Raw genomic sequence first — 11,154 nt, 5'->3', positions numbered from 1 at the left:
AACCTTTTTGTTCTTAAATCCTGCAGGATCGACCAGACTCTGAACTTCTATTAGATCAAAAGCTTCACAAAACTTCTCCACATGAATCCCCAATGGAAGCTAAAATTCAATATCCATTTAAAATATACTCAACTAAAACTTTAAGATATATATAGTATAAAATATGTAAAATAATCATACCACTTTTACACGGATGTATGACTTCTGGTATACCACGAGGTTTTCTTCTTTCAGCTCCACAATGAGGGCCAGTTTGCAAGTGTCCAAAAAATGGGTTACATAGTCAGCGTTGTGGAAACTGAAGCAAAAAGAGAATAATGAATCAATAAAATCTATTATCAAAATACCTAAAAGAACTAGAGCTACTGATGTGTCGTGTAATTTGTGCCGATATTCTTAACAAAAAGTGTTATTTTTCTCATGTTATTTTGAAATAATTGGGCAGAACCAAGTTGAAATTCATGTGATAGAGGCTAAAAGAGGGTATCATATGCTGAAAAAAGCATATAGTTACAAATGTCAAACAACTTGCATTCTAGGAGCCATATAAAAATTCTTTAAGCTCAAAGATTTGGATTGTTGTCACTTAACCAACTCAAATAGGATGATAATTTCTCGTGTTTTGAGCATATATGATGACTATTGTTCAATGACTTACATGTGAATTTACACTGGCAAATTCCTGCGGTTGTATGCAAATACAATGACTAAAAAGATTATATCATGAACTTCTGTGGTAAATAAAATGTTTGGTCCAAGTTCAACTTCATAATGGTTAGACTTCATAATAAAGGCCAATTAATTTCTACACAGCCATTGGGTTCCTAGCACAGATCTAATGCTTAAAAACGTTCTTTCTGTCAAGAAAAGGGCAAGGGTTACAAGGAGTGTACTAAATGCAAGAGCATTGTAACAAGAGAATGGTATGCAGTATGGCATAAATCAAACAAATATCCGTAAAAACTAAAGAATCACAAATATTGATAGAGAGGTGGCGCAAAAGCTGCTGTCTCCAATCTCTCAAATTCCACTAAATCCTGAGCCATAATCAAAATGAAGCCCTTGTCAAGGCAATAATCAGAACAATACATCTAATTCCTCTTGATAAAGGAATACATCCAATCACAACAAATCAAACAGTTGAACTGTTGAATGGTTGATAGAAAGATCTCCGCAAATAACCCAAAGGACTCCAGCTTCCAGTGTAATGTCCTTTCAACCAATATTGAGCATAACGTTTGAAGTCTAAGAATCAAATGACATCATCATGTAAATTACAGTGTCATGTTGTGTAATTCATTTTGCAATTCCTTTTTTTTTTCGGGTTTGAAGTATACTTTTGAAAGGCGTACTAAAAAGTAGATATAGCTTTAAGATGTGACTTAATGTGTGTGCATAAGTATGGATGTGACTCAATGTGTGTGCACAAGTATGGCATGCATCAGTTCCTATGAGCAGCCATGATTACCATGTCCCTGTTTCCAGGGATATAACATGGAATTGAGGAAATAATTCAGAAAGTTAGTCAACAAACATAGGAGCTTTCATACTGTACAGTAAGATGTACTATTAGCCAGTTCCTCTATTTAGCATTTCTATGTGGCAGCAAAGATTATGCTAGCAGAAAGACTTAACGGTAAGAAACTGAAAGGATATAAAGCATTACAAGAAGGAAAATCATCTTTCAACTTAAAGAACATCTACAAGACTCAAAAAAGCAGATGAGACAAAAAGCCACATACCTAACTACATCTGAATGCAAAACACCATCCATCAACTCAACTAAAGTAGGTAATGTCTCGAGTACTCCTTGTGGAGGGAATTGGGGTGTTGCAAAACCACCCTATTTTAATACCACGGAAGCTGCAGATCTTCTTTGGCAACAACATTAGTTTGTAGTCCATGATCAATAATGTATCGCCTTCTTTATGAACCCTCTTTATCTCATCCCCAAAGTAACCACATGCATGGTTCATCCATATCAAACTTATCTCGAAGTTCGAAAGTTGAATACGTATTAGTCATACTCTTACAATAGTTTTATAGTGAAATATCTATATTCGTATCTGAAATAACTGAATACGTATTAGTCATACTCTTACAATAGTTTGGATTATTAGACTACGGATTTGTGGTTAATTTTGATGATCAAGATCTCTGATCTTAGCTTTTTATTTTTAGTTATAATGAACAGATTAACGAATTCTTTTGTATCATATGAACTATATTTTTCTCAATACTATTTTCTCATATCCATTTTGTATCTGCAATGCATATTCGCTTATATATCCTCATCTATATCCGTAACCGTATCTGATTTTACCGGATATGGATATGAATTTTCCTTACCGAGGTATATCCGTATCCGTATCCGAGATGGGTAGGCGGATATGAATATGATAAGCATCATATTCGAGCTGTATCCTGACCGAATGCACCCCTAATCCACCTCCTTTTTCACCAATATAGCTTTACGGGTTAAAACAAAGAAAAAATGTACTCTTTGGTTTGGGGGAAAAACAAGGAAAACTATTTTTAGAAAACATATTCCTATAATGGTCTCTTTTTCTTTGTTTGGTTTGCAGATTAAACTAGGAAAAGAGATGAGATGTTACTATGATATAACCATTTTTTAGAAAACTCATTACAAGGTGGTCTTTTAGGGCATGTTTCGTTCGTCTAAAGTGGGCTCAGAAGCACTCTTCACTGCTCTGACATAGGGTCCAGTAGTGTAAAATAAAGTTTTGGGCTTTCAAGTAGCCAGTTTGATTCACAACAATAAAATGAGACATGGGTTCCGAAAAACCTCTCCACGTCGGAAAAATTTCCCACTTCCATTTCCTCCCTCAAAACGATAAAAATAGGCTGAAAACCTCCTCCCTCACGTATTTCTGTTAGATCCATTTCTTTGGGGAAACTAAGAGCGGCTAGGGTTAGCACTCATTCTTCCCCCTTCTCTCATCTTGGCGCCTTCATCTCTCTTAGGTAGCTTTTTTTCCGCCATTTTACTAAGGGCTTTTGACATTTTGAGTTGATAGTGAGATCTATGAATATTGATCATTCTTGGATGATTTCTTGGAGTTGAAATTGGGGGTTCTGTGAAATCATTCTTGCCAATTGAGGACTTTTATAAATTTTGCTTCATCTCTCAAAAAGGTAATTCCTTTCTTGCCAATTCTTATTGCATATTAAATCTGAAATTTTAAGGGTAAGGATTGCTCTACTTAGGTGCTAGGAGAGATACTTTGTACATGCATGCACATTGCCATGCGCTTTCTAATTATTATTGTTGTATACTTGTATTCGATTCTACTTCAATATCTAGTAGTTTCTTTATATTCCCTCTCTATTTTAGAGTTCTATTTTCCTGTATTTCTTTGTTAAAATTTGTGTTATGACCAATGAGGGAGAATAACGTTGTATTGTGTCTTGTTTTTCTTATTAGAAGGTGCGTGAGGTTCATCATTGCTTATGCTAATTGCCCGATCTCGATGTTTATTGTCACTCGATACCTAGACATCAGCTGTCCATCAATCATCATCATATTTAAAGGACAATCCTTCCCAATCAAGACCATCAGATACCACTAATATTGATCAATGACCCCTAGAATGAAGCAGTTTAGGTTTGAATTACCAAAGTTAATTTTGATAGTTATATTGGAGAAAGGCTTACTCATACTATGAATAGGGTTTTAAATATTGGATATTAGGGAAATATCGGATGACCAAAATTCATATCAAATTGGCGATATCTGGGAAATATTGGGATATGTGGTAAATATTGGAGTGCTAAAACGGATGTTTGCATATATAGTAGGATGCACTAAAATGTAATCTCAACATACTTAATGAAGTCTAAGCATTCAAAATGTAAATAATATATGTTTAAGATCACTAATCAACTCTATAAAATAAACAAAAGTACAAATCCATATTGCAACATTTCGTCTGATTTTTTGTAGGCCAAAATGTAATTTGACATAATGAGAAAATCATGATATCTCGCCCAAAAATTGCCAAGTGCGGTATATTGTTTTGTGACAAGCTATATAAAAAGATATCAGCCAATATATCGGTTGGTATATCAGCCATAGCGGGATATATCGCCCAAAATAGCCAAAAAACGGTAAAGGGCATTTAAAGACCATATAACAATTAAAGGGCATTTAAAGACCATATCGGTTGCGGCAAGCCCGGTAAAAAGATATATCAGGGCATGTTGGGGATATTGAGAACAATGACTATGAATGGAAAGCTTGTGTTAGGTTTTGATTTATTGCATATTACAATTAAAGGATTAATTGTTTAACAATCATAGCTGACAATCCAGTTGTGCCAGTGTTAGAAACCATTCTTTTCTATGCTCATCGTAGAAATCTAATCAATTAGAAAAGAAGTAAATACAGTTGGCTGTTTGATGTATTCATTTATTTTCACATAGTTTGGGTTAGCTCGTTTATTCTCCTTAGTTTTTATTATATTTGTTTTAACCCTTCCTTTAGATTGCAAGGAATTTCTACCTTGAATCGAAACTGTTTCAGATCTGGACTCCTTCGATTATTAGAACTCACTAAGCAAGGCCATTAAAAAACAAACAGCTGTAGATTATATTTTCTCAAAAATTCTAGTTTCTTTATTATGCAAATTGGCTTAAATAATTCAAACACTTCGCCAATTTTGAAATTTGTGCTGTATTAACTATAGTATTTATAAAACTTTGTTAAATTTAACCTTCATTCATTATTAAAAGCACAACATGTTAAAGGTGCAGTTAGTTTGTACCGAAAAGAAACTTCTTATCAAAGGATTAAGCCATTAGCTGTGTCATGTGATGCTGTTAGTTATATTTCAACTACAGGGATGAGACATGCTAGATATGGATAATTAAAGATGTCAATGAACAACAGCTGAATGCTTTCTAAAGATGTTTTATAGGTGTTTTAACTTTGTATGGAATTAAATGAACATACCATGGAGATATGAGATATGCAAAGAGTATTTAGCACAGAAAATCAAGAGAAACTATTGTGGTATCCGTGCTTTCAAATTACAGGAAATAATTTTTTTTGATGTTTACTATGGGAAAGGCGGGATGCAATTAGGAAGTAACTGAAGCGTTCTAGGTTACCTATCATGGATATGGACATGCTTTAGATTATAATATCACCTTCAGAATGATAAGGTTTTAGCGATTCATAAACATATTTATTCTTTGTATACCCAAGAAATAATTTTCTAGGAGACTATTGATTGTAACAAGAGAGATGACACAAATAAGTCCACTGTAGCACACTGATAAAACATCTCTGTAGGGTGCAAGAGTTCTGGGGTCAGTGTCCTTGTGGCAGACTGAAATATTCTCTGGAAAAGGGGGAAAAAAGATTATTACATGAGATTTTTATCCATTGCTAACAGTTAACTTCAACTATGTTGGAAGAGTGTCTAGAGCATTGGACGTCCTGGAACTGAATGTGTGACTGTCTGGTACTGACTTTGGTCCTTTGCACTGTCCGTGCTATAGAGCAGGGGTTTTTTGGCTGATTAATATTGGAAGCAAGATAGGGAGGCACATGTAGAGAATAGTTAAAAAGGGTTCTCCTTTTGATTATCTGCATCAATTTCAATGTTTAGGAAATACTTGGAACAGTTCTTTAACACAGTTGTGAATAATTTCACTGAAGGTGCTGTTAAACATCCCCCCGCCCCCCCCCCCCCCCCCCCCCCCCCCCCCCCCCCTGTCCTTTCATACTGAAATAGTTCAACTGCTCACTACTAATCATGTGTGCTTCGGTAGATATACATAAGAATCTCAATGCCTTCTGCTACTAAAACTGTATTATACTTGAATTTTGCGGGTTCTTTCCCAAGTTTTCGCAGCCAACCCCCGCTTTCTCGCACTCAAACACAGATATCTGCGTGCTGCATACGCTCACATAGGTTATTTTTGAAATAAAATCACCACTGACCTTCTGTCATTGCCACTGAAATAGTTTTGAGAAAAACTGAGGGAACCAATTAATCTTCTGGTATTGTTTGTCTGATGTATATCAATTGGTTAGTACGTCTTTATGGTGTTTGCCAAATATTTTGGAACCTGCACTAATAATTGTTTGCATGTTTCTTCAATGCTTATTAGTCCACAGGTTAGATTCTTGCATACCAATTATGCTGCAAGTAGATGGATCAATCTAATGTATTTTAAAAGAACCTATTTTGTTCTCCATCAACTATTTACATGTCGTAGCTGTACCAGTACCCGACACTTCTTGGACACTCCTTAAATATATGTATATATTTATTTCAGACCGCACTCAATTATACAATGCATGTTTAATTTAAAACATTCGTCATACACTTCTTGGATATATATCCTACACTTGACATCACTTTTTGTAACTTATTGGATAAGGGCCGAGTTCGTTTCAGCCATAGAAAATATGACTTAAAAGGGTCATTTACATATATAGCACAGAAATATGATGATATCCCATGAGTTTCAGCCGTGTCCCGTACCCGCACCCGTACGGTCATCCGTACCCGTGCAACTTAGGTTTACATTATGCTGAATTTTACATTTTAATCAATTCGCATGGGTTGCTGCCATTAACGCTGGCTATAAGTCAAAAGTATCATGATCAACCATTCATTACTATGTATTTAGATTGTAGGTTGCTAAACCTGTTTCCATCATTTTTAACCATTCTGTACAATCTAAATACGTAGAAGGGTGTTGACTTTTCTAGGTAACCCTCATCATAGCCCATTCAAATACATAACCCTCAAATGATATGAGCAGAAGCCAAAGTCAAATTAGAAGTAGACATCCATACCGAAACCTATAATAATTGCAATGTTGGATGGTTGCTATGTAAATATTGATCATGCAATCTCTCAGGATGAAAAAGATTTGAGAAGCAAACAAATTAGAAACCTGCAACCACTTAGAATTCTGCAACCAATTAGAAACAAGCACAAATATGTGTAAATCAACCAATATATATAACAGCCATATACAAACAGACATACCCATATTAGTATCATACATTAGTCTTAAGTACTGCCAGTTCATATTAACAAACCAGTGAACCACATCATCTAGGATTTCACAGCCAAAAGTAGTATCATACATGAGTCTTAAGCACTACCCGTTCATTTTAAAACAAAGCAACTTTTTAAGAAAGTATTAACTGGGCTTGATGATTTACACTGTAGCAGTGCAAGGCGGAAGAACCGAAGAAGTTAGTCTTTAAATAGATCAAAGAAGGTGATTCAAAGAGGAAATCACAGTGGATCGGTAAAGATATATTGTTAGATTTTCTTCCCAAAACTAAAACAAAGAAATCTGGAGTAAATAAGCAGCATCATCTAAAACCCACAAAAATTAATCATTTTAATTGGAAAACCCCCAAAAATGTTGAAATTTCTAGTTACAATCAACCCCTACATGAATTTCATTCTTGATTCATCATCCTCACCCACCATAGCTCGATTTTTTCAAGTGAAATTAGCCAGGGCAAACAATTTTTTTGGGCAGAGAGCACAGGCGCGAGAACAAAGACAGAATTGGGGGAGGCAGTAACTGTTAGGGTTACCCTCTTTTCTTCCCCTGAGAATGATTAATTGGGCTGAAAAGCGTAGTTGGCTATAAAACATTTATAGATGTCACCTTTCCTTGTGTTTCCACTCAGAAAAAGTCGAATAACACTTTCCACAAAATATACGCGGTTTCTAAGTTTTGTAGAAACATATTTCCTGAAATTAATGGGGAACCAAACTATAGAAAAGGAAAAAGTTTTGGGAATTCTTTTAACTGGTGTCAGAGGTTTACACACGGTTTCCTACTTTTATTTTTTGAAACAAACAGGTCCTATGCAAGTGACCATTCCTAACTAAATTGTATTTTTATAACGTCAAATACACCTTGACCTGGTAGATGATCCTAATTCCATTGCTAAATATAAAGTTTATTCCTTTACTGACAAATAGGATTTCTTTACTGCATTTACATGCATATTATACCATTTTTGTTTAATAGATCACATGTAGGAAGTAACAAGTACACCTTTAAGCTGTCAGTACTTGTATATGAAATGTATTCAGTCCCCAATGTAAACGCCTGATATGAACTTATATCCTTGATGTTTTTTCTTTTATGTTAATCATCAAATATGCAAAATTCCCATCTGATGCGGGCCAGATAGTAGATACCCAATACTCAAATGGTTAGTTGTTGAAAAAATCCAAAGGAAATCGTAGAAAGTGAAGCCTTCTGTTCATCACAGGTAGTGATGTATATGAATGATTAGACATGTATAATTCTCCTTTTAAAGATTTACATATTAGCCGGTTCTCAGTACTACACATCACATGCTAGTATATATGCTCTAGAGCATGCGTCATGTGGGCTAGTATGGGCTTTAGAGCAGTAAGAAGCATGCATTGGCTACATGTATCAGCATGAGACTCTTCATTGTTCTAAAGCCAATTGTTACATCCTAGATATCCTGGCAAAATTTTGTCCTTTACTAGATAAAGTCTGTCTAAGCTGATAAAAATGACCAAATGCCCGGTAATAATGAGTTCAACAGGTCTATCTTCATATCCATGAGCCCACCATAATCTGTGTTGCCTGCATGATACATATGTACTGCATGTGTGGATTTATATATAGTTTATCGTTCAATTATGATCTTGTCTGCATAAGCCTGCAGCATATTGTGTGTTCCTTGGTTTACAACAATGGTTAGAAAACAATTTATTGTCTCATCTCTCTTCAGGTTGTGTTGTTTTTTGGCTGATAGCTGTGTTTCTCTACGTACATCAAATGCGTTTTGTTATCTCCCACAACATTTTTTACTATTTAGTGTCTGTCTTGTTCTTGAAATTTAAATTGTTAATGAAAATAACCTATCTTTTATCTATGTAGCACGGACACGGATCCGACACGGCCATCCGACACGCCGATACGAGGCAAATCCTAAAAAATACATAGGATACGTGTGTTCGACACGTGTGTCCGACACGGACACGACACGACACAGCTTCATGTTATACGTGTCCGTGCTTCATAGTCTTTTATCAGCTAAAATTCAAGTATGACCTGAAAATTTTGGATTTTTGGGTATATACCCCTTAAATCATGGGTATTTGGAAAAATACCCTCAAAATCTCAGTATTTGCAAAAATACACTTCAAATTATCAATTTTGGAAAAAAATTACCCTTGAAGCAATTAATCATCAATTTTGATAAGCCAATTTGTCACGTAAAGTAAAAATTATCAACAAGATAATCAAAATTTTAGCACTAAGTTGATAATTTGTTGAATTTAGGGGTTTTTTTCAACAAATTTGATGATTTAAGGGGTATGTTTGCAAATACTATGATTTTTTAGGGGTGCTATTTTTGCAAATACCCATGATTTAAGGGGTATATATGCAAATTACCCCAAAATCTTTTCATCCTTGGACGTTGTCCTGACAATAGAACGCTTTCGAAGCGTAAGGGCTTCCCCCGTAGAAACCACCTTAAGATAGGGTAAGTATACAGAAACCACCTTTAAATGCCAATTTATACATAAACCACATTTAAAGTTGGTTTATGTTGAAATCAACCACTTCCAGTCAAATTTTTCACTGAAAACTCAAAAATACCCTTAAAAACCTCACATTCAGAGTACATAGCTCATTTTGATAATGTTTTGGTCTAGTTAAGATATAAGTCATGTAGCTTGGAAGTGAATTTTTTAAGGTTATTTTTGGTTCTTTAGTGAAAATTTGACTGGGTGGTTGATTGCAACACAAACCCATTTCAAAGTTGGTTTATGTATAAATTGACATTGAAAGGTGGTTTCAGTATAATTCTCCTGTTTTGAAGATGGTTTCTAGGGAAAAACCTGAAACATTATTATAAAAGAATGAAGAAAAGAATGTTTTTTTCTCCCTTCAGGAAAATCTTTTTTTGATGACCTTCTAGGATGTGCTTTTCTCATAATCTCATTTAATGTTGTTTGGATTTGCTATTGTATGTTGCTTCACTATTTGTAATCTACCATGATAACAGTACTTCTAGTTTGGTGCTCTTATCATCTCATTCGGTTTGACTCATTGAATTTAATAGGAGAGAAACAATGATGTGCCTTTATTCAAAACCTTCAGTTTTGGCTACATGTGTCCTTTCTTCCATCGAGTCCTTTCTTCCATTGAAGCCCATTAACGGCTGCTTATCTTAAATTTTCTACCTTGATTAGTGCTTTAATTCACAATGAAGATCTGATAGAATTTTCAGTTGCCAATTACTGTTCATTTTTTCACAGCCATTAAAACATCATAGGCATGATATTTGGGTGAACGTGCATGTCTAGGACCCATGCTATTACCTGGTTTTGCTTTTGCCTTGTGCCCATGGTGAACATTGTTGATTGGAGTATAATTAATACTAAGCAGCAACTAAATATGTTAACATTGGTTATGTTCTGTCATAATAATCGTCACACATTTGCCAGCAAATACGTTTTAAAGCTGAGACATGTTCTAACTTGTTTCTTTTAACCAGAGAGAGTTGGTTCTTATTTTGCATGATATACTCGCTTCTAGAAGGGATTATGTTGCTTCCTCGGCTCTCAGGAGCTATTTTTATCCACCTGGAGTCGGCTCCAAGTCTGCTACCACTACTTTTGATAACAAATCATACAGTAGAACAGTTCAGAAGTCCGAGGATATTACTGTGGATACTACAGCTTCTGGAAAACACAGCATTAGATTTTCATTCGGTAGGGTCAGGAAGACCGACGATAGCTCTACATCTCGGCCATCATTTAAATGGAAGATCTCTAATTGGACATCATATTACGGCAAACAACTTCCAGGTAGAACACAGCCAGCTTCTTTCCTGAACTCAATAGGTGACGGAGAAAAGAGGTTCAAGGCGGGGAAGGTAGTATGACATTTCTTGGTTTTGTCTCAATGCATATATAACTACAAATATTAATTTTATCATGGCATCCTTTCAGTGATATCTAGGAGCATAGCAAGTAACAACAATATTGAATATTCCAATATCTAAGTTTTCCCAATGACACCTGGAAGACCAACCATAATTTTGAATGCTCTCTTTGTTCTCAGAATGTTTCTCTGTCATTTTTCACTGATAGA

At 35.1% G+C, this 11,154-nt stretch overlaps 1 protein-coding gene across 3 annotated transcripts in view; it reads left to right on the top strand.

The window, feature by feature from the left end:
- Nucleotides 1–11,154, top strand: part of LOC109833708 (alpha,alpha-trehalose-phosphate synthase [UDP-forming]-like) — a 25,434-nt gene that overhangs the window by 13,293 nt on the left and 987 nt on the right. For all 3 annotated transcript variants that reach the window (XM_020401490.1, XM_020401489.1, XM_020401488.1), the window contains one exon: nt 10,556–10,936. In XM_020401490.1, the coding sequence (XP_020257079.1) occupies nt 10,556–10,936 (381 nt within the window). The remainder of the gene's footprint in view (nt 1–10,555; nt 10,937–11,154) is intronic.

The sequence above is a fragment of the Asparagus officinalis genome, chromosome 3, assembly GCF_001876935.1.
Source record: "Asparagus officinalis chromosome 3, Aspof.V1, whole genome shotgun sequence".
In the NCBI taxonomy this organism is placed as follows: Eukaryota; Viridiplantae; Streptophyta; class Magnoliopsida; order Asparagales; family Asparagaceae; genus Asparagus; species Asparagus officinalis.
Note: the sequence above shows the minus strand (reverse complement) of the source record. Positions and strands in the feature narration are given on the sequence as shown.